At 42.7% G+C, this 25,316-nt stretch overlaps 1 protein-coding gene across 2 annotated transcripts in view; it reads right to left on the reverse strand.

Moving 5' to 3' along the window:
• Positions 1-20,508, reverse strand: part of NADK (NAD kinase) — a 59,903-nt gene extending 39,395 nt beyond the window's left edge. Inside the window, exon 1 of one of the 2 annotated variants that reach the window (XM_027855291.1) lies at positions 20,428-20,508. In XM_027855291.1, the coding sequence (XP_027711092.1) occupies positions 20,428-20,495 (68 nt within the window). In that variant the 5' untranslated portion in view covers positions 20,496-20,508. Of the gene's footprint in view, positions 1-8,781; positions 8,855-20,427 lie in introns of those variants that run through there. The other variant, XM_027855292.1, reaches the window with a different exon arrangement.
• Positions 20,509-25,316: the final 4,808 nt, after the last annotated feature.

Raw genomic sequence — 25,316 nt, forward strand, 5'->3', positions numbered from 1 at the left:
TCACTCCTTAGATCATTTCACCTTGGAAGAACTGAAAACTTACAGGTCCCTAGAAATATCTCTGAAAATAGCTGAACAAAACCCCTGAAGTTTGGGACAGTGTGCCTTCCACCCTGGAAGCGGAGTCATACTTTAGCAAAGAGTGAATATTCAAGTAATAGGCTGGGAAAATGAGCAAACAATAGGAAAAAACTCTGACTATAAAAAGTTATTATGGTGACAAGGAAGATCAAAGCGCACACTCAGAAGATAGTAAAGTTCAAAGCTCCTATACATCCAAAGCCTCCAAGAAAAATATGAATTGGTTTCAGGCCATGGAAGAGCTCAAAAAAGTATTCTGAAAATCAAATAAGAAAGGGACAGGAAAAATTGGGAAGAGAAATGAGAATGATGCAAGAAAATCATGAAAAACAAGTCAACAGCGTGGTAAAGGAGACACACACACACAAAAAAAAAAGTGAAGAAAATAACACCTTAAAAAAAAAGACTAGGCCAAATGGTAAAAGAGGCCCAAAAAGCCAATGAGGAGAAGAATACCTTAAAAAGCAGAAACGGCCAAACGGAAAAACAGGTCCAAAAGTTCACTGAAGAAAATAATTCCTTAAAAATTAGAGTGGAGCAAGTGGAAATTAGTAACTTTTATGAGAAATCAGGAAGCAATAAAACAAAGCCAAAAGAATGAAAAAATAGAAGACAATGTGAAATATCTCACTGGAAAAACAAATGACCTGGAAAACAGATCCAGGAGAGAGAATTTAAAAATTACTGGACTACCTGAAAGCCATGATCAAAAAAAAAAAAAAAAGCCTAGACATCATCTTTCAAGAAATTATCAAGGAAAACTGCCCTGATACTCTAGAACCAGAGAGTAAAATAGAAATGGAAAGAATCCATCGATTACCTCCTGAAAGAGACCCCAAAATGAAAACTGCCAGGATTATAACCAAATTCCAGAGTTCCCAGGCCAAGAAGAAAATGCTGCAAGCAGCCAGAAAGAAACAATTTTAGTATTGTGAAGCCACAGTCAGGATAACACAAGATTTAGCAACTTCCACATTAAAGGATCAGAGGACTTAGAAAACGATATTTCAGAAAGCAAAGGAGCTAGTATTACAACCAAGAATCACCTATCCAGCAAAACTGAGTATAATCCTTCAGGTGGAAAAAATAAAGATTCAATGAAATAGAGGACTTTTAAGCATTCTTGATGAAATAGAGCTGAATAGAAAATTTGACTTTCAAAAACAAGACTCAAGAGAAGCATAAAAAGGTAAACAGGAAAGGGAAATCATAAGAGACTTAGCAAGAAAAAGCTTTTACAGTGGAGATGAGGGAGAAGGTAAGGGGGAATGAGTTAACCTTACTCTCACCAGAATTGGCTCAAAGAGAGAATAACATACACATACAATTGGGTATAGAAATCTATCTTACCCTATAAGAAAGTAGGAGGAGAAGGGGGATAAAAGAAGGGGGAGGGGGCTGATAGAAAGGAGAGCAGATTGGGGGAGGGGTATCAGAAGCAAAACACTTTTGAGGAGGGACAGAGTGAAAGGACAGAGAGAAAAGAATAAACAGGGATAGGATGGAGGGAAATACAATAGCAATAGTAACTGAAAAAAAATTTGAAGCAAGTTTCTCTGATAAAGGCCTCATTTCTTAAATATATAGAGAAATGAGTCAAATTTATAAAAATAAGAGACATTCCTCAATTGATAAATAATCAAAAGACAGAATCAATCTTCAGATGAAGTAATCAAAGCTATCTATAGCCATATGAAAAAAATATTCTAACTCACTATTGATTGGAGAAATGCAAATTAAAACAATTCTGATGTACTACCTAATACCTATTAGATTGTCTAATAGTACAGAAAAGGTAAATGACAAATGCTGGAGGAGTGTGGGAATAATGAGACATTAATGCACTGTAGGTGTAGTTGTGGACTGATTCAACCATTCTGTAGAGCTATAAAAAGCCCCAAAGGGCTATAAAACCATGCATACTTTGACCTAGCAATATCACTACCAGGTCTGTGTCCCAAAAGAGATAAAAAACAAAAAGCTAAAGGACCTATATGTACAAAAATATTTATAGCAACTCTTTTCTAGCGTTAAGGAATGAGAAATTGAGGCGATCAATACCCAACAACTGGAGGATGGCTGAACAAGTTGTGGTATGTGATTATGATGGAATACTATTGTACTAAAGAAATGATGAGCAGGATGCTCTCAGAAAAACCTGGAAAGACTTGCATGGGCTGATGATGATCAGCTGTGAATGACTTAGTCATTCTTGAAATACAATGATCCAAGACAACTCTTGTATTTATGATGGGGACTTATGATGGAAAACGCTATCCATCCCCAGAGAAAAAGCTGATGGTATCTAAATACAGACTGAAGCATACTTTTTTTTTTACTTTCTTTATTTTTCTTGAGTTTTTTTTGTCTGTGTTTTCTTTCACAACATGACTATTATGGATATGTTTTGCATGACTACACATGTATAACCTATATCAAATTCCTTGCCTTCTCAATGAGGGGTGTGGGAAGGGAAGAAGGGTGAGAATTTGGAACTCAAAGTTGTTTTTTTTTTTGTTCTTGTTTTTTGCTTTTTAGTGAGGTAATTGGGGTTAAAAGTGACTTGCCCAGGGTCACACAGCTAGTGTCAAATGTCTGAGGCTGGATTTGAACTCAGGTCCTCCTAACTTCAAGGTCAGAGCTCTATCCACTGTGCCACCGAGCTGCCCTTGGACTCAAAGTTTTCATTTTTTTTTTCTTTTTTTTTTTTGGCTAGGCAATGGGGTTAAGTGACTTGCCCAGGGTCACACATCTAGTAAGTGTTATGTGTCTGAGGCCACATTTGAACTCAGGTCCTCTCGAATTCAGGGCCAGTGCTTTATCTACTGCACCACCTAGCTGCCCCTGGAACTCAAAAGTTTTGAAAACAAATGTTAAAAATTGTTTTTACATGTAAGTGGAGAAAAATAAAATACTAAATAAATACAAAAAAAAGTTTAAAAAAAATTCCCTAACTGCCCAGATCTTTGAGAATAAGAGGGCAAAATAGAAACAGAAAATTCACTAGTTATCTCCTAAAAGAAATCCCAAAGTGAAAACTCCCAGGAGCTTGATAACCCAAAATCCAGAGTTCCCAGGTCAAAGAAAACATACTGGGAGCAACCAAAAAGAAAAGAATTCAAGTACTGAGGAGCCACAGTCAGGATTACACACTATTTAGTAGCCAGCACTATAAAGGAGCAGAGAACTTGGAATACAATATTCCAAAAAGGATACAGACTGATAAACAAGAATAATTTACACAGCATTCCTGACAAAAAGACCAAAGCTGGGGAGAAACTCTGAAGTTCAAACACAGGAAAAAAAAAACATAAAAATTTAAGTAAGAATGAACTATGACAAAAGACTAAACAAGGATAAAAGACTGACATTCAAATATGGGGAGATGATATATGCATACCCCCAAAACCTACCATCATCGGAATCCATAGAGGAAGTCCAATTAGACAAGGCCTGGGAATTGTCTGTTATATTCTGATCTTCTTATGAAGGGAACAAGGTGGAAGAAGAATACACTGGGGCAAGGGGGTAGTGGTGTGGGGGATGGGGGAGAAAGGTTAGGAGAAATTATCTCACATAACCTGGATGTACAAGTTCACATCTACACAAACGTGGAGGAGGCAGTGGCTGACACTTTTGAACCTTGCTCTCATCTAAACTCCTCAAAAGGGGCAGCTAGGTGGTGCAGTGAATAGAGCACCGCCCCGAAGTCAGGAGGACCTGAGTTCAAATCTGGCCTCAGACCAAACACTTGACACTTACTAGCTGTGTGACCCTGGGCAAGTCACTTAACCCCAATTGCCCACAAAAACAAAACATAAACTCCTCAAAAGAAGGAGACACACACACACACACACACACAGAGCTGGATCCAGAAATACATTTCACTTAAGAGGAGGAGGAAAGGTGAGAAGGGAAGAAGGGGGAATTAAAGGGACAGTAGATTAAGAAAAGGATTAGACCTACACAAAACAGACTCTAAGGTATACAAAAATATTTATAGCTCTTTTTGAGGTGCCAAAGAATGGGATCTGATAGGATGCCTATAAACTGGAGAGATGAACAAGTTACGGTATAAAAATGTAATGAAATACTGTTGCACTGAACTCATATTAGAGAAATGACCAACCAGGATTCTAGAAGACTAATGAGGAAACATGCCACCCATTTCCTAACAGAAAGGTGAAGAACTCAGAATGCAGAATGAGAAAAATATTTTTCTGGACATGGCCAATATAGAAATTTGTTCCAATTTGCTATACATGTTTATAATTTTTTTCTTGTATTCTACATTGGAGGGGGTGGGTGAGTAAAAAAGTGAATCTTCGCTGATTAAAACAATTTTTTTTTTGAGAGCTATCCACCCATCAAGACTCTGGAACCCTTAAGAGCAAACCTAATCTACCTTAAAAATGGGGGGTGGGGGTGGGGTGAATCATCAAAAGGGTGTCATGTATTAAAATAGTTAAAATAAACATAATCATGGAGATTTTAAAAATGATATTACCATTAGTTAGGACAGTAAAATATAATGATGTTACAGTAATTAAAACCAATTGAATAATCCTAATATAAATTTTTCCAAGACACAATTTGAAGATTTGGTTAAATTTAAACAAATGTTTCAGGAAAAGGCCAACAGAAAACAGTTTTAAGTCATTATCGAAAATTAAATCCAAACGGAAATCTAATTGCTTTTGTAGGAAAAAAAACCCAAAGTCCCTGGAACCTTCATTTGTCAGGGAAGGAAAACTGCCCCTGGTATTCTGTATGAGCTTTTGGGCACACCCTTTTCCTGCAATTAAAAAGCAAAAGGCAAAAGACCAGATGAAATTGTGTCTCCCTGTTGATATTGAGGCTCTGGGTAGCCAGGTGTCACACAGAGCTTCATAACCCTGAAGAACAATAAAATAACTTGCCATTACAGAGAGTTCAGGGACTGATCTGACTTAGTAAAAATATATTGTTACCAATGTGTCCTCAGGGTCTTCAAAACAGCTTCAAACCTAGAATAACACATGCAGAATAATTCTGGAGCTTTATCACTAATAATGCATGAGGACTCACTACCTCTAGGTTTTCAACACGGTGCCTTGACACACAGCAGGTACTTAATAAATGTCTGCAGAACAAAAACCTCTCCAATAGAAGTGGTCAAAAGATATGAGGAGTACTCCAAAGACTTTCAAATTATTAACAACTGTGTGAAAGAATGAGAAATGAAGATTAAAATAACCTGAAATTTCCCTTCACACCCAGCCAAAGATGACAAAAGATGGGACAGTCGATGTTGGAAGAATTGTACAAAGACAATAACACCAATTCATTGTTGGTAAACTGTGAACCTCCACAAACATTCTGAAAAGCGATTTGGAATTACGCAGAGAGAATGACTACAACATCCATAACCTTTAAATCAGAGATTCCAGTGCTAGGCACAGATCAATGAGGTCACAAAAAAAAAAAGGCTCCACCCATATCCAGCAAAATATTTACAGCAGGCCTTTCTGTGTTTGCAAAGAATTGGAAACAAAGTGGATGCCCATCAACTGAAGAACGGCTAAACAAATCATGGTACAAGAATGTAATGGAATATTACTGTGCTGTAAGAAAAAACAAATGAATACAGACAAACATGGGCTTACATCAATTCATGCAAAACGAAGTGAGCAAGGCCAGGAAAACATACACAAAAATGACAACCAACGTAAATGCAAAGAACTACCACCACAAAAGAATCAAAACTGAACACTGCAAAGTTCTGTGAGTAGATCTGGCCCCAAAGGAGATCTGAAAAGACCCCTCCACCTCTCCTCCTCGGCAATGGTCACAGGCCACAAGTGTGGAGCACTGTGTATTCACAGACTTTTTTTCCATGCGCTGACCATTTTTGCTGAAGTTTTTCCTCTTCTTCCTGTTTTTCTCTATGAATAAAGTTCTTTGTTATAAGAGATGGTTCTCTAGGAAGAGAAAGGAGGGGATACTGGGGGAAACCTAGGCAACATAAAAATAAAAGATTTCAATAACAACCCATTTAAAGGTAAATGTCCATTTCTTACTCCACTACTTGCAAGAGTCTTGCAGAGAGATTAAAAAGAAACTAGGATTAGCAAAAATCTCAGATGCAAATAATTGTTTTTTCATATGTGTTAGCGCAAACACCTACAACACTTTGGGCAGCATTTTAAAACTTTTGCTGAGAATAAGTCTGCAAACAGGGAGCTCACTTCCACACAGATTCTCATGAAAACCTAAAAAGGGTATGGGCACCAATTCCCCCATCCCCAGCACAGGTCTCTCCTGACTAAATTCTTTGGATATTTTGAACTAAGTTATAAGACTATAGATTTAGAGCTGAAAGGGACATTGGAGGCCATCTAGCCCAACCCCTTTATTTTATATATGAGGAAAATGAGGCCCAGAGAGGTTGACTTCCCCAGGTCACGGAGCTAGTAAATGTCTGAGTGATTTGAACTCAGGTTTTTCTGACTCTCAAATTGTCTTTCCCCTAAAATCCATCCCTCTTCCAGACTTCCCTCCTACTGCTGAGAGCATCACCATCTTTTTAATCTTCCAGGTTCGAAACTTCAATGTCACAAGCCTCTCCTCCTGCCAATCCAGCCTCTACCCAGCTACCAAAGGGATTTCCCTAAAGCCTAGTTCTGCCCCATCAACATTGTCTCCCCTCCTCCAATTCAACAAACTACAGCGGTTCCTTATTACTCTAGGATCAAATAAAATTCTATTTGGCATTTAAAGTTCTTCACAACGTCACCCTTCCAGTCTACCGGCCCCTTACGTTTCACATTGCTCTCTCTGTTCCAGCCACGGTACCTTCTGCTATTCCTCACAAATCCACTCTCTAGGCTTTCACACTGGCAGTCCACCAGGCCTGAGCACCCTCCATCCACACCTCTGCCTCCCAGAATCCCTGGTTTGCTTCAAGACTCCATGCTGCTGGCAGCCCTGACTCCAGCTACTAGAGCTACCTTGGACTTGATGCACCTTGTCCTGTAGACACCCAAGTACATATGTCGAGGCTGTCTTTCTCGATTTATCAGACTCTACGTACACTCCTTGAATACAAGGGTTGTTTTGCTTTTGCTTCCATCTTCCCAGCACTTAGCACAGTGCCTGGCCCAGTGAGTTCTCGATAAATGCTTGCTCATTGAAGAGGCATGCTTTGTAGGCCCTGGGTAAAAGAGGTATCTGACTAATTTATACTGTACAGAACCAAATAAAAAAAAAAAAGGATTACCCTAAGACTAATATGAAATGACTTCAAAATGGCCAGTGTTTCTATTAGTGTCAGGCTTCTTTGGTGGTATAACTGATACCAAACTTGCAGGGGTAGACCTGGGTTCTGAAGGACTGTATAGGCCTGCCCAAAGAGAAAGCTCGGGCAGATCCTATCAAGCTGGAAAGGCTGGTGTACAGCCAGGTGATATCTACACCCTTTACTCTGTCTGTGGACTATGGACCAGCCTACTTCAGTTTAAAGACAGGATCAGCACCAGGTTGGTTATGGGCTGATGGATTTTTCTGCCACCATGACTTCTGAAAACCGGCTGGAGTGGCAATCTGCACCTGTGGAGGAAGAACCCTCACCAACAAGGTGGCCAGAACTAGAAGAGCTAAAGTACAGGCCACCAACAAGTAGAAACCATGCCCAGCTACCATCCCAGGGTCAACCGGGGTCTGCTAACACTGTTTTCCAAAATCTACCTCCGGGGTGTGTTTTACACACTGTTAAAAAAATTCCCAAAGCTGTGAAACTAAATCTACATCAAGGCCAGTGTCCAAGAAAGTCTTATTCCATCCATCCTCCCAACATGTGATAGCCAACAGGGCCAGGTTGAAGCTACTGCACTCCAGCACAGCCCCACTCATGGATCATTTATGGGTCATTCACAGTCCACTGCTGGCGTTGGTCTACGAAGGCCCAAAAACAGAGCCCACCGACCTCTCAGGATGGTTGTGAGGGTCAAATAAGAGTCAAGTTTGTAAAGGCTAACTAAGCCTGGTACTTAATAAATGCTTGCTCTCTTCTTTCCTTCTGGCTAATGAGCCCCCTTTACTGAGAGGGCGTGTCAACAAAGGAGCTGGGCAATATACAGGGCACACACCTGGAGGGGCACCCAGGGAGAAGAGAGATACCCAGAGAGATAGGGTACACACCCTCATACCAACTTACACACTTACGGCAGGGGGGCAGACACACTCACACTCACCCACAAAAGAGGCAGGCACATACATTCACCCCCTTATGGGTCGGCACACGCACTTACACACTCACCCAGAGAGGGACAGACATTCACACTCAGATTCACTCACCTACAGGGGGCAGGCACACGCACTTACACACTCACCCCCAGCGGAACACGCTCACACTCACCCAGAGTGGGGCAGACATTCACACTCGGGCTCACTCACCCACAGAGGGGCAGGCACACGCACTTACACACCCACACTCACCCACAGAGGAGTAGGCACACGCACTTACACACTCACTGCCCAACGGAACAAGCACACTCACACTCACCCACGGAGGAGCAGGCACATGAACTTACACACTCACCCCTCCTCCTTTCGGGAAGACTGGGGAGGGCTGAGTGAGCGGCTGGGTCGGCCCCACCCCCATGACCCCGTAGGCCCGCCCCGTGACCCCCGAAGGCCCGCCCTCCGTCCGCCCCTCCTCACCGCTCGGCCGCAGCCGCCGACGCCTCTACATTCCCGGGGCCCCTCGGCCGCTCCCTGGGCTCGTCCCGGGGCTCGGCGGCAGTCCCACGCCGGCCCCGCTCGCCGCCGCTCGCCGTCGCTACCTCCAGGTCTGCGCCGCGGCCGGTGGCTGCCCCATGGCCGCCCGGAACAGCAGCGACAGCAGCCGGAGCGGCAGCGGCGGCGGCGGCGCCTGCGACCGGGCCTTGACTGCGCAGGTGCCGGGAGGCCTTGCGCAGGCGCAGGAGCAGCGCCGCATGTCCCGTGCAGCCCTCTGTGCGAGCTGCCCCTTCACCGCTCCCCCTTTAGCGCGCACGCGCACGCACACACATTTGCATGTGGTTCTCGCAAACTCCCCCAGGCCAAGGCTGGGAGCGGTAGCGGTACAGGGCAGGACTCGAGATTTCATCATCCTGCTCAGCCCCGCCTCTCGGTGCATGTACTTCCCCCTTGGAAGCAACCCGCATTTATTAGGCGCCTACTGTGTGCCGCCCAGCCACTATAGAAGAGACAAAAATAAAAATGTTAGGGATGGCAAAAGTCTGCCGCCGAAAGGCAGGTTAACACACCCAGTAGCCTCAGGACAGGGAAGCGGTTATACTAGTTTCGCTTTACCTCTGGGTCCCTAAAAAGTCTGAGCTTAGTTTCCGGGCTTTGGTTATGACTCGTGCACTCTACATAGCAAATTATTCAAGTTGTTTTGATGAGGATTGGATCTAGACCCCCAAAAAGGAAAAACCCTGAACTTTCCCACTTGGCCAAATCTCTGGCATTTGTCTGAAGCTATAATCCCATTAACTGGCCTTTTGTTATTGCCTACACCCAACCTCCCAATTCTCTGTTACCCTTAACCTAACCTACCCATCCATGGACTTACCTCCCTATGGCCCTAGGCCATTTCCCACCCTTAATCCAATCTAGGCTCATTCTCCCTTGGCCTCCTGGTCTAGGTCCCTGGAGTTCTAGTACCTCATAGACTACTTGGCCACTCCTAGATCCCTCCCATAGTCTTTCTGTACATAAGATCCATCTTGTCTCCATTAAAGTGCTTAGATTCTTACAATCTAGCCACCGCCTCACTAACATTCAGACTCCTTAAGAGTCTGCCCAATATGACAGGTGTTCTAATAAACCTTGTCTTTGGCTGAAAGAAGGCTTGGGTGGAATGAGGAGGACCCGTGTTTGTGATTTTGGGGTCCCAGCACCCCTAGACCCCTTAACCTCAACAGTTTCAGTTCATCGGACTCTTTAGTGACCCCATTTGGGGTTTTCTTGGCAAAGATACTGGAGTGGTTTGTCATTTCCTTCTTCAGCTCATTTTACAGATGAAGAAACTGAGGCCAACAGGGTAAAGTGAGTTGCCCAAAGTCACACAGCTAGTGTCAGAGGCCAGATTTAAACTTGAGAAGATGAGTCTTTCTGACTACAGGCCCAGCTATCATCCTTGTTTTACAGATGGGAAAGGAAAGACACAGAAAGGTCAAGCAATTTATCCAGGGCTGCACAGCTCTTAAGTGTCTGAGTCAGAATTTGAACTCTAAGTTCAGTCCCCCCCAATTATAACTCCTTTGCTTTGCCACCACTCAGTTTGCTCTGTTAACCTCAGAATATACCTCATCTTGACACACAGGCAAAAAGGCCCCAAGTTTCCTTTGCAAGCAGTCAAGGTAACGGTGTATCAGTTACAGGACAACTGTTTCAGATCCCACGCAGAATGCAAAAACCACAAAGGACTCACAGTTTCTCATAAACAATACAATTAACTTCCCTTTCCTGGTTAACCAGCCTTCAGCCCAGAAATCTATACAGACCTCTGTCTTTACAGTCTAAGAGTTTCAACTCTGTTTTCAAGAGGTTACCCATTCCCCTTCATGAAGACCTTCATGGTAACTCACGGTGAAAGCAAAGGGCAAAGTCCTTGAGTTTGTTTGTTTAAACAAACATTTTATCTCATGGTCCTCTGTATCTGAATCCTGCTCAGTTCCTTGTGAACACTCCTTCAGAAGACTACCTCACAGGAATCACCAACACTTTGTCTCTTCTGTCTTTTAGGGACCTAGGTCTAAGGGTGGATCCCAAAATAACCAACCAATTTACCTCCAGACTTTGAGACCAAATCACTATTCTTCAAGGACGACCGTACATGGAAACCTCTTCAGGAGGTTTCCAAGGGCACCCATCCTCGTAGGCTCTGAGTGGGTGGAGGCACGGGTTCCTGGAGGGAAACCAAAGGTCACAAGTACCTCCCTACTAGACTGTGAACTGCTTTTTTATCTGAATCTCTACTGGAGTTCACTGGATCAGCTTCAGTAGTAATTACAACACAGCATTTATCACTTCGTATTTACTATTCCCTCATTCCTTATTCCTGCTCATACCCACCATATGCCTCTCCATTGCCCTGAGAGTGATGCTTATTTTTAATTTTTCAAAGACCTGGCATTAAACAATATAATACTATAAACCATGAAACAGAATGTTGGTACTATGAAGGACAAGCTATGAAAAGACAACTCCCCCCTTTCCTTTGCAGAAGTGGGGGGATGGGGGGGTGGTACACAAGTGTGGAATGCTACATATGCTGTCAGATTTTTTTTTATGAATTGATTGGTTTTACTGGGGTTTCTTCCTCTTTTTCTTTTTAAAAAAATTCTTTGTTCTAAAGAGGGGAGGAAGAAGGATAATGGCCCCAACACGTGCTTTTAACCTCACTGGATTTTACTCCCTCTTCCTAGCTTACACACACACACACACACACACACACACACACACACACACACTCACCCACTCACTTGCCCAAGCCTTTGCACAAACTGACAACCCCACCCCGGTTCCTGGAATACATTCCTTCCTCACTTCTGCCTCCTAGAATCTCTTTCTTCCTTGTGTAAAGAGTTTTCTGAGCCCCTCAGCTGCTAGTGCCCTCCCTCTCAAACTACTTTAACTACTTTGAATATATTTCTTTCTGTGCATTTGAATGTACATCTCACTTCCTACCCGGCTGCACTCATTCGAACTTTTTTTTTTTTTAGACAATTGGAGTTAACTGACTTACCCAGTGTTACACAGCTAGTGTTAAGTGTCTGGTCTGAAGCCAGATTTGAACTCAGGTCCTCCTAACTCCAGGGCCAGTGATCTATCCACTGTACCACCTAGCTGCCCCAATTATGGACTTCTTTTACTTCTCTGACAGCACTCCAATTGGATGGTGGAGTCATAAACTCCTCCATTGCACATAGTTGGTAATAATAATAATAACTAACATTTATATAGTACCTCCTATATGCCATGCACTATGCTGAGCACTTTACCAGTATTATTTCATTTAATCTTCACGACAACCTTGGGAGGTCCCATTATTATCTCCATTTTACAGTTGAGGAAACTGAAGCAAACAGGTTCCGTGACTTGCCCAGGATCACACAGCTAGTAAGTGTCTGAGGTCAGATTTGATCTCAGGAAAATGAGTTTTCCTGGTTCCAGGCCCAGTGCTCTATCCACTGCAGCGCCACCTAGCTGCAGATGCTGACTTGGATGTTGCTGTTGCTTTAACTCCTTCATTCTCCAAGAGGACCTTCATTGAATTGCATAAATGAATTAGAGGTGTAATCTGAGTTCTAAAACCCACTGGTATGGGACTTTCTCCTCATCGGAGGAGATCAGTGCCCTGTACTTATGTGATGGGCAGGATGGAATTGCCAAGAAGAGGAGAGAAAAGAGCTCTGCTAGTATTTCAGGCTTCAGGCTTCAAGAGAGCAGATGGGTGATGGCAATCCCACTTCAGATTGCTGAAGGTCTAGAGAACAGGGCTAGGAAGACACTGACATGAGAGGAGCTAACAGTCTCCATCTGCAGCTTGCTACACTAGAGACTTTGGTGAACTTCCCCTTGGGTGACATCTGGGACTCTTGGTTGAGCTGAGTGACCTTGCTTCCAATGGGAGAAGCGTCATTCTGTATTGACTGGTATATTCTATGTGTAATTTCCTTGATTTTTATTTTGACTTGAATAAATGGGTTTTTTTGTTACCTGCTACACGTGTTCATTTCGCATCTAGCATTTGGTGTGAAAGGTGTCAAGCCTTGGATGTAAAACTTGGATCCCCCTTTCCCTAGTAAGAAATAGCAATCAGAAATATAGCCTGAACCTGAAAATCACATCCTCCAAACTAATAGTATCTAAGGGAAAAAAAATAGATGTAATTCTAATCTGATACCCCCTCTCTCTTTGGAGAGTAGAGTAGTAGCCAAGCCTCTGACCCCAACCTTCTGCTTCCCTTCCTGGTAGGAATGAAAGTCTTCCTTGAAGAAGGGTGGGGGGAGAAGAAGCTAGAGATGATGTCTGTCCTTTCTCCCTTCAAGCCACACAACACTCCCAATGCTACATGTAGAGGACAACTATTCACTGCAGAGGTACAAAATCAGTACCATTTTTCCTCTCTTTCTCCCTCCTTCCTTCCCTCCCTCTCCCCTCTTCCCCTCTTAGCTATTTATTCAATCCACTCCAACTGGCATTTATTAAGCACCTACTGTGTGCCAGGCACTAGAGGTACAAAAACACAAGGCCTCCTGTTGGAGATGGTCCTGGAGGCGTACTTTGAAGGGAGATGTGATTCCAAGTCAGACAATGAAGGAGAGAATGACAAACCCAGGGGCAGCCTGGGTAAAGCCTGAAAGGCCAGAGATAGAAGGTTACAGGGAGCTGAGCTGAAGGCCAGCCAAGAAGTTTGGCTAACACAAAGTGCCTGAATGGGAAGATGGGATGGAAATGTGTTTTCCTGTGTTATCCTTTGATGTTTCTTGAACTCTATTTATTTCACTTGGGGCCCATTTTGTAACTCTGACTTGTGATGCAGTTTTAATTTGCTTTGGAAACTCAATATCTGGCTTCCTACCACCACCCTCTACTCATGCACCCCCATAAATGCACACACCTTGACTTCCTTGACTTTACTCTGATAGCCTCCTATCCCTGCAACAAAGCCATCAACATTCAGGTAGCCCAAAGTTGGAACACTGAGTATCCTTCACCTACCCTGCCTCGAGACATAAGGCTTATCACCACTCAGATGTTCTGGGGATTCCCCCCATCCTCTCTGCCCCTTCTTTCCTTCGAAGCTGAAGGAATACCCTAGAAAAACCCTAGAAACCCCCTACATACACACACACACACACACACACACGCACAAAATCAAATCCCCAGCTAGCGGACAATCATTAACAGTCTCTGGTCTGTTTGATGGTCCCCTAGTATCTGCTGATGCCTAGAGATCCACTGCCCCATCTCAAAGGGATCGCCTAATTATTCCCTTATGGGGAATGCCCCCTCTGCCTTCCCATGCCTTGCCTGTAGGACACTGTAACACTAGCAGACCAGTGCAGTCCACCTACTAGGAAGGAAACTTCCTGTAAGGACTCCTGGTCAGAATCCAACCAAACAAGCTGGATGGGTGATAAACCAAGCCTGGATTGCAAGGTCATGAACTTTAGTTCATGAGTCAATTACCAAAGCTGAGATTAGGTGTTCTGCTACTGACGAGAGCCATGTCATTGACCCTCAGGCTTCAGGGATAGGGAAGCTTCACCCATACTCCCCTTTTAGCTCATAAACCATTGTCTAAGCCTGGGACTGCTCAGCCAGGCAGCCGTACTGAGACCCTGATAAGCATGAAGCCATGATTCAAAGAGTTTGCTGGGGAACTTTGTGGATCAGCCAGAGGGCCTCTTCTGTTCTACTGTTGAGGTCTAGAGGTTTAGGGGTGCTGAGACCACAAAATCACAACACACGGGTCCTGCCCGAATGAATTCAACCCAAGCCTTCTTTCAGACAAAGACAAGGTTTAGATTGGCCAGACTCGGAGCACCTTAATGGAGACAATCTGGACCTTACATATAGAAAAACTGTGGGAGGGACCTAAGAAGGATCTTTTTTTTTTTTGGCCAGATTTTAGGTTAATTTATTTTGATTTATCAGCAATCACTTCCATAAGCTATTGAGTTTTACATTTTTCTCCCCCCCCTTCCCCACCTCCCTCCCCAAGACGGCAAGCAATCTGATATAGGCTATCCATATACATTCCTATTAAACATATTTTCACATTAGTGATGTTGTAAGTAAGAATTAGAACCAATAGGTGGAACCACCAGAAAGAGGAAACAAAACACAACAGAAGAAAAAAAAGTAGCAAATAGTATGCTTTGATCTGCATTCAAACTCCACAGTACTTTCTTTGGATGTGTTTAGCATTCTCCATCACGAGGCCTTTGGAGATGTCTTAGATCCTTGTATTGCTGAGAAGGGCTAAGTCTATCAATATTAGTCATTGCACAAGGTGAGTATTACTCTGTATAACATTCTCCTGCTTCTGCTCACTTCGCTCAGCATCAGACCATACAAGTCTTTCCAGGTTTTTCTGAAGTCTGTCTGTTCATCATTTCTTATAGCACAATAGCATTTCATTACATTCATATATCACATTCACAGTTATGATTACTGTGTCTTTCTCTCCATCCTTTTCCCCCGTTTAATGTGTTTCTTTCTCTTTTCTCCTTTTCACTCCTCAGTAGTATTTTGCTTTTGACCACCGCCTCCCTCAGTCCCTCCTCCCTTCTATCCCCCCTCCCTTTTCTTTCCCCTTTTCCCTCCTGTCTATAGGGCAAGTTAGATTTCTATACCTAAATGATTATGTTATTCCCTTCTTGAGCCAAATCTGATGAGGGTAAGATTCAAACAATGCTCATCTCCCTCCCCTCTTCCCTCTGCTGTAATAGGTTTTTGTGATAGGAGACTTCCAAACCTTCCTGATAAAAAGACCAGAGCTCAACAGAAAATTTGATCTTCAAATACAAAACTCTAGAGAGACATAAAAAGGTAAAAGGGACAGAAAGAAACATGTTATTAATAAGGGCAAACTATTTACATCCCTACAAAGGAAGATGACACTTCCCATCAACTCTTGAGAATTGTATTGTTATTACATATTAAAGGGCTATACATAAAGGGAGTGGGTATAAATTGACTTTGAAGTAATGATAAAAAAAAAATCTAATCAAGTGGGTTAAATGGATCCAAGTAAGTGGATTAATCTGATCTAACTAAGAAAAAGTACTAGGAGAGCACTGGCCCTGAAGTCAGGAGGATCTGAGTTCAAATCTGACCACAAACCAAACACTTGACACCTACTAGCTGTGTGACCCTGGGCAAGTTACTTAACCCCAATTGCCTAAAAAAAAGAAAAAAATTCAAACAAAACAAAACAAGAAAAAGAAAAAGAAAAAGTACTAGGAAGGATCTAGATGGGAGTGACTGGGAGGTCAGAATGGGGTCTAGAAAGAGTGGGAAGTAGCCAGGGGCCATCAGGAGGTATTAGACAATGGAAGGCTGGGCTAGGTTAAGGGTAACAGAGAATTGAGAGATTGGGTGTAGCAGATAATAAAAGGCCAGTTGATAGGACTATAGCCTCAGGGGACTGCCAGAGACTTTGTTGATCAAGTGGGAGAATTCAAGAAGAATCTCCTAGACAAATGGGACTCCAATTCTTTTGGGGGTAATGGGCAAAAGTCTCAGCTTGGGCCCTACCCCATCACTCCTAGATCCATAAATTGCTGACCAAAGTTGGGACCAGGACACCCCTAGGGTTCCAGCCCTTAGGGTCCCAACAGCAATATGGAGCACCTTCCCTCTTAGATCTAGAAGGACTTACCAAGGCTGTGACTAGGGCGCCTGACAGCTATACCTTCTCAAGCAGGATTCTTCCTCCTTTCTGAAGAGAGAAAAGGCCAAGACCTGAACCACATGTCTCAGCAATAGAGAACTTCTCTTCCATTCTACCCGTTAGATTCATGAGCCACGACTTTGGGTCCCATGTGCCCCAGGGGTAGGGAACCCTTCCCTTATTATGGTCAAGGCAAGGCTTGAACATGAAATAAATCTTGAAAGTTAGAGTTTGAAGAGCTTTGAATATTGAATTTGAATTTTATCCTCAAGGCTAGATTGCATTGAAGTTTCTTGAACAGGTGTGGAGAGATTGTTGTTGTTCACAAGATATAGGGAGGGTGATGTCTTGACTTGCAAATGAATTGGATTTAGATGATGCAGGGCTGTGCAAAGTCATTAGCCTCACCCTCTCCTCCAGAGTCATCTGAGCCCAGTAGCAAGACATAGATCAGGATGTCTGGAGATGGCCTGGATGCAGTGGGACACCTTGGTCTTTTTAAGCTAAGGTCTTTCCCGGGTTTCAGCTTGTCATAACGCAATGATTAAAGGCTAAGTAAGAATTTAAGAATTTAATTAAATTAAAGAATTAAAGACTAGGTAAAGGCTAGACAAAAGTTAGCCTCATTTGCCTTCTAAGGAGTCAATTTGGGAGGAGGAGACCCTCAGGGTTTCTGGCCAGAACAGGAACAATTGCTATTTATACTTACTCTGAGCCATCAAAACCCAATCAGACCTAAGCTTTAGGAGGATTTCTTTGATGTCATAGTAGAGAAATGGACTGGAGAGAGACTGGAGAAAGTGAGAGCAACCAGGAGGTTATTCAACAGTCCAGGCTTAGAGGTGGGTGGTGAAGCCCGAACTAGGGTGGTGTGGTATGAGTAGAAAGAAAGAAAGGGAGGGAGGGATACAAGCCAATGTCTTGTCACATTGACAAGTCTGGCAACTGATTGGTTATGGGATGAGTGGCTGAGGGGATACTCATAGATGACTAGGAGACTGGGATAGTGGTGCCCTCTACAGACATAGGGAAGTTGGGAAGAAAGACAATGAGTTCCATGTTGAATTTGAGGTACCTATGTGACATCCAGAGAGAGATATCTAATTGGTGTTGGTGATGCAGGGCTGGAGCTTGGGAGAGAGACTAGAACTGGATATGAGTAAAAATGCACTTATTAAACAATGACTAACCATGTACTAGGGCATGAAAACCTTACAATCCAATGCAGAAATGCAGAAATATTAAATTCATCCTTTTCAGATCATGGCACAATAGAAATTACATGTAATAAAGGGCCATGGAAAGATAGACTAAACATTAATTGGAAACTAAATAATCTAATCCTAAAGAATGAGTGGGTCAAACAACAAATCATAGAAACAAGCAATAACTTCATCCAAGAGAATGACAATAATGAGACAACATACCAAAACTTATGGAACGCACTGAAAGTGGTCCTTAGGGGAAGTTTTATATCTCTAAATGCTTATATGAATTAAACAGAGAAAAAGGAGATCAATGAATTGGGCAGGCAACTAAAAAAGCTAGAAAAAAAAACATTTGAAAATCCCCAATTAAATATCAAATTAGAAATTCTGAAAACCAAAGGAGAGAAGAATAAAATTGAAATTAAGAAAACTATTGAACTAATTAAACAATGACTATATGTCAACCACCGCTTTGGGAGTCATCTGCATAGGGATGATAATTTAACTTATTAATTAAGGAGATTATTAAGAGAGTGGTCCAGGCTCAGATGAGATTTTATATATATATGCGTACAGAGAGAGAGTCTGGCACATAGTAGGTACTACACAAATGATGATGATGATGATGATGATGATGAAGAGGAGGACAATGACAGAGCCCTAGAAAACACCCACACATAGCAGGTAGGTCATGAGGGATGTTTCCACAAAGGAAACCCAGGAGCAATCAGAACCGAAGAGAGAGCAATGTTCAGAAAAGCCAGAGAGAAGAGCAGGTCCGAGAGGTGGAGATGGAATTTCAGCAGGGTCCATATAATTGTTGGTTATATTAGAGCCAGGGATTCTTTTTGAGGTATGGGCTGGTCTAGGTGGCCACTGAGAACCCTTCCAACAGCAAAATCCTGTGATTCTATGATTATGTCAATAGTGTTGACAACAGTAAATGTGTGCCCTCCTCTCCTCTGGCACTGCCCTCATCCTGGTGCAGGTCCTCATCACCTCACACCCAGACCATTGAAATAGCTGCTAGTGGGTCTGCCTGCCTCAAGTTTCTCCCCACTCCAATCCATCCTCCATTCAGCCGTCAAAGTGGTTTTCCTAAATTGAAGATTGGATCATGTCACCCTCCCCTCCACCCCCTTCACGAAATCAACTCCGGTGACTTCCTCTTACCTCCAGTATCAAATACAAAATCCTCTTGACATTCAAAGCCCTTCATGATCTGGCCCCTCCTACCTTTCCAGTCTTCTGACGCCTTACTCCTCACACATACTCTGATCCAGTGACGCCAGCCCCCTGACTGTTCCACAGACAAGACCATCCATCTTTCCCTCCCACCATTTTCTCTGAGCATACCCAATCTCTGGAATGCTCCCCATGTTCAGCTCTGTCTCCCGGCTTCCTTCAAGTCCCAGCTAAAGTCCTAACTTCTGCAATCTCTCTTACTATCTATTAGTTTCTTTCCCAATCCCTCTTCATTCCAGTGCCTGCCCTCTGATTATTTCTATTGATCTTGCTTTTAGCTTGTTAATATATAGCTGTTTGCATGTTTTTCTCTCTCCCACCCTAATTAGATTGTAAGCTTTTGGAGGGCAGGGATTGTCTTTTGCCTTCTTTGTTGTATCATCAGTGCCTGGCACATTGTAAGAATTCAATAAATGGTTATTGAGTGACTGATCGACAGATAAAGGATATGGCCTAAGAAAAGGTCAAATGATTAAGGGATTATTGCTATTAAGCACTGACTGTGTGCAAAGACACCTGTTCCAAGCACTAACACTACAAAGAGAGCTCACAGTCCATAGAATTCTTCACTATCAAGAAGGTAAGGTCCCCTTATTGACCTCCTTGGCTTCCTTGAAGTCCCAACTGAAATCCCACCTCTTACAGGAAGCTTCCCCCAGCCCCTCTTCATTCCAGTGCCTTCTCTCTTCTCCCTACTCATACCGCAACACCCTAGTTCATTATTTCCCATTTATCCTGTATATAGGTTGTTTGCCTGTTGTCTCCCCCAATAGATTGTAAGCTTCTCGAGGGCAGGGACTTTTTTTTTTTACCTCTTTTTGTATCCCCAGCATTTAGCACAGTGCCTGGCACATAGTAGGCATTTAATAAATATCTATTGAATCGAATTGAATAAATGCCAATGGGGCGGGGTGGATTGGAGTAGGGGGAGATCAGGAAAAGCTGAGTAGGGGGATGGTAGCTGAGTTGGACTTTAGAGGCTATGGAGGAATCCATGGAAGAGTGTATTTAAACACAATAGATGTGGAGAGCTGAAAGCAACCTGAGAAGCTATCTGGTCCACCCAGCCCCGTCTAATCCCTTCCAACCCCATCTAGATGAAGTCTTTGAAGCCCAGCCAGTAATTTAAAGTCATATAGGGCCAGGATGAAGATGAGAACATGACTGCTTAGTGTGTTCTCTCTTTCTTTGGCTGTCTCTGTCTCTCCCTCTATCTTTTCATTTCTCTTCTCCCCTTACATCCTCTTCCTCTCTTCTCCCTTTTCCTCTTCCTCTCTTCTCCCTTTTCCTTTGCCTCTGCTCTCTCCTCTCTCATCCCCCAGTCCCTCCTCCCCACAGGTGTGTCTTCCTCTAGGCTGGGTTCAGCTGACGGGTAGGGAGTGTGAGCTCCTCCCAGTGGGTCCCAGGCCACTCCTCTGACAGGAAGGAGAAGGTGGAAAAGCCTCAGAGCTGTGGGCTTACCTGCTTTCCTGAGCACTGGAAGCCTGCTTTGTTCCCACCTTGTTCCCCAGTGTCTTCCACCACGGCATTCTGCTATCTGCCATCTAGGGAAGGGCTAGACAGCCTTATAAAGGAATGTCAAAGTTCCTTCCCCTTTTGGCCTTTCCTGTCCCCCTCCCCCAGCGTTCGCTCACTCACTCACTCTCCCTCCTACTTTCTGACCAAACTGTTGTCTTTCAAGCCTCTAGAATTTCTAATTCAACAAACATTTATTAAGCACTTACTATGTGCTACTGATGGATGTTAAGGATATACCAAATAGATCCTGCCCTCAAAGGGCTTACAATCTAATGGTAGTAGTGAAACATTGAGTATACTCCTGCTACTTTTAGATTTGCCCTTCCTAGATTCTTCCAAATCTCATAATGTCCTCAGGGACAGGGAATGCTTTTCATTCTGAAGTTGTATCTCCAATAACTAGCATGGCGCCTTGGCCTTGCGGGGAGGAAGGAATGGACCTGGACCTATGGAGAACTCCCAGGGCAGAAACTGTCTTTACCAATATGCGTGTTGTGCAACTTGTCATCCTAAGAGAATTATTAACTGAGGCCCTGAGGATCTGCAGGATTTGCTTAGTGTCACACAGTGAGTAGGCGCCAGATTGCAAACATAGATCCTGAGAGATGATTTTTTTTGAGTCTTAATAATTATCTTGTGGGGCAGCTAGGTGGCGAAGTGAATAGAGCACCGGCCCTGGATTCAGGAGGACCTGAGTCCAAATCCGGCCTCAGACACATAACACTTACTAGCTGTGTGACCCTGGGCAAGTCACTTAACCCCAATTGCCTCACCAAAAAAAAAAAAAAATTATTATTATTATTTTGTGAAAATGCCAGTGTTTCTGGGTTCTAGCATCTGTGCAGCTGCTTTCTGCACCTGTACTGATTCTTGGAGAAGATGATCACTGTTTGGGTCATCTTGAACCTGAGAGGACTATGGTGACATGGCCAGCTGGCTGCCCAGGAGCCTTGGACACCTGGGACAATACAGCATATAAGGTGAAGCATTTCTTTGGCAGTCTCACAAAGTGCATTTTCTTTTCAAGGAGATGATGAGAGATAAGTTACTGTTTTGTGTTTTAGTTTTGGTTAATGCTTACGTGTCTTTAGTGTTTTAAACATTTCTGTTGTGACTGAGGAAATAAATAGCTACCCTGTTTTGGAGTTGTTGTTCAGTTGTGCCTGATTCTCCACGATCCCTTTTGGAGTTTTCTTGGTAGAGATACCAAGAAAATACTGGTTTGTCATTTCCTTCTCCAGATCATTTTACAGATGAGAAACTGAGGCAGAAAGGGTTCAGTGACTTGTCCAGGGTCACACAGCTATTAAGTATCTGAGGCCAGATTTGAACCATGAAGATGGATCTTCCTGACTCTAGGCCCAATGCTCTATTTACTGTGCCATCTAGCTGCCCTATATCTGACACCTATTTTATACCTTTTTCCAAGAAGGATCCCATTTGATGGGACCCTAGACATGAGCCATCCTTAATTTTGTTTAAATTATTAATTAATCAATTAATTTTTAGTTTTCAACATTCACTTTTGAGTTCCAAACTTTTTTTCTCCTTCCCTCCCTTCCCCCCTCCCCAACATGTCATGCAATCTAATATAGGCTCTACATATAAATTCATATTAAACATATTTTCACATTAGTCATGTTATAAAGAATTAGAACCAATGGGATGAACCACAAGAAAGAAGAAACAACAAAAAAAAAGGGAACAAGGAGTATGCTTCGATCTGCTTTCAGACTCCATGGTTCTTTCTCTGGAGGTGGATAGAATTTTCCGTTGTGAGTCTTTCGAGTTATCTTAGATCCTTACATTGCTGAGAAGAGTCAAATCTATGAAAGTCAGTCATCACACAATGTGACTGTTACTCTGTACAATGTTCTTCTGGTTCTGCTCACTTCACTCAGCATCAGTTTATCTAAGTCTTTCCAGGTTTTTCTGAAGTCTACCTGCTCATCATTTCTTTTTTTTTTTTAAGTGAGGTAATCGGGATTAGGTGACTTGCCCAAGGTCACACAGCTACTAAGTGTCAAGTGTTTGGTCTGAGGTCGGATTTGAACTCAGGTCCCCCTGACTTCGGGGCCAGTGCTCTATCCACTGCGCCACCTAGCTGCCCCTAAAGGCAATGTAAGGAAGTCTTCCATATGTAGGAAGGGTCATCCATGTGTGACTTGATTTTTGTTTTTGTTTTTTAGGCAATGGGATTAAGTGACTTGCCCAGGGTCACACAACTAGTGAGTGTTATGTGTCTGAGGTCGGATTTGAACTCAGGTCCTCCTGACTCCAGGGCCAGTGCTCTATCCACTGTGCCACCTAGCTGCCCCCCTCATCATTTCTTATAGCACAATAGTATTCCATTACATTCATATACCACAACTTATTTAGCCATTCCCCAGTTTATGGGCATCCCCTTAATTTCCAATTCTTGGCCACCACAAAAAGAGCTGTTATAAATATTTTTGTACGTGTTGGTCATTTTCCCATTTTTGTGATCTCTTTGGGATACAGACCAAGAAGTCATCCCTAAGTTGTGTTTTAGCGATTTTCCCTGGAGTTCTGCTCGGGGGTGGGGTGAGCCAGTTTTGAGAAAAGCCTGACTCCCTTGTTGGCACCCAGTTAAGAATTAATCAATCATAAATGGTCAAAGGATATGAATAGGCAATTTTCAGATGAAGAAAAAGCTATCCATAGTCATATGAAAAAATGCTCTAAATCACTACTGATAAGAGAAATGCAAATTAAAACAACTCTGAGATACCACCTCACATCTATCAGAGTGACTAATATGACAAAAAAAGAAAATGATAAATGTTGGAGAAGGTGTGGGAAAATTGGGACACTAATGTATTATTAGTGTAGTTGTGAACTGAGCCAATCATTCTGGAGAGCAATGTGGAACTATGTTCAAAGGGCAATCAAACTCTGCAGACCCTTTGATCCAGCAATACCACTACTAGGTCTGTATCCCAAAGAGATCATAAAAAAGGGAAAAGGACCCACATGTACAAAAATATTTATAGCAGCTCTTTTTGTGGTGGCAAAGAATTGGAAATTGAGGGGATGCTCAATAATTGGGGAATGACTGAACAAGTTGTGGTATATGAATGTAATGGAATAGTATTGTTGTATAAGAAATGATGAGCAGGCAGATTTCAGAAAAACCTGCAAAGACTTGTATGGATTGGTGCTGAATGAAGGGAGCAGAACCAGCAGAACATTGTACACAGTAATAGCAACGTCATGCAACGACCAACTTTGATAGACGTAGCTCTTCTCAGCAATACAATGATCTAAGACAATTCCAAAAGACTCATGATGGAAAATGCTATCCACATCCAGAGAAAGAACTATGGAGTCTGAATTCAGATAGAAGCATATTATCTTATATCTTTTTTCCCCTTTTTAATGGTTTTTCCCTTTTGTTCTGATTCTTCTTTCACAACATGACTAACTGGAAATATATTTAATATGATTGTACATACATAGCTTATATCAGATTGCTTGCTGTCTTGGGGAGGAGGGAGGGGAGGGAAGGAGAAAAATTTTAGAACTCAAAATCTTATAAAAGTGAATGCTAAAAACTAAAAAAAAAAAAGAAAAGAAAAAGAAAAAAAGAATCAATCAACAAGCATTTATTAAGCTCTTCTTTTAAGACAAAAACTAAACCAGTCCCCTGACCTCAGAGAGTTGACATTCTATGTAAGGAGACAAGGTGACAAGACAACTCCTGATTAATTCTCAAGATGAATCAGAAGGGTTGGATTTGCCCCTTGATGCCTCTTAAGGGATAGGCTTTGGTGATGGCCTCCAACATGATTTAATTGGCTCTTAGAGGCACCACCCTTGGCCTGACCAATACTGGAGAACTCACCATGTTCAAAACCAGAATTCCTGCTCTGACCCTATTCAGATCAATGGTGATTGCATCAATGGCGCACTACATACAGGCCCCACCTACACCCACCATGGACATACCAAGTCATTCCTTGAACTCTCTTCACTAGCCACCATGCTGCCCCACCCTCACTTTCTTCCAACTATAGAGCTGTAATCAAATCAATTCTGTGTTCCTGAAAGGGTTTGTCAAGTTACCCACCTGAGGCTCCACTCACCATCCCTAGAATTTTCTACCCCACCCGCACTCTTATTCAGTGCCTACAATGTGCCAGGCGCTAAGCAGTAAAGGAGGTTTTGTGATTACCTTTTTTCCTTTCTGATAAAAGGTCAGAGAATTGAGAGGTAATTTTACCAGCCCAACAGATGTGAAGTAGCCAGGGTAATTGTGGATTACAAATGTTTGACCCTAATTAGAAAGAAGTCTGTGGACATCTGTCACTTAACTTCTGTTTGCCTCTATTTCCTCAAATGTAAAATGGGGATAATAATAGCATACACCCCCTAGGGTTGTTATGAGGACCCAATGAGATAATAATTGTAAAGCCCTTAGCATAGTGCCTAGCACATAGTAAGCACTATACCTTAGCTACTATTATTATTATTGGTATGTGCTGCCATGCAATAGGAAAAAGATTTCCTAGGCTTTATGATCTTGGTTGGAATCAGTATCAGATGGAATCATCTCATTTCTCACTTGGCTCTTTTACTTCTCCACAATGCCCCAGCATTCCTCTTCATCTCCACCACCCCCACCATAAGCTTTTTGTGTTTTTTCTCCCTTATCAGATTGTAAGCTCCTTGAGGGCAGGGACTGTCTTTCTTTGGTTGGGGGGGGAAGGGCGATATTTGTATCTGTAGTACTTAACACAGTGTCTGGCATATAGTAGGCACTCAATAAATGTTGACTGATTTGATCTCTGACTTCTACAACATAGAAGAGT

The sequence above is a fragment of the Vombatus ursinus genome, unplaced genomic scaffold, assembly GCF_900497805.2.
Source record: "Vombatus ursinus unplaced genomic scaffold, bare-nosed wombat genome assembly UNPS02010822.1, whole genome shotgun sequence".
NCBI lineage: Eukaryota > Metazoa > Chordata > Mammalia > Diprotodontia > Vombatidae > Vombatus > Vombatus ursinus.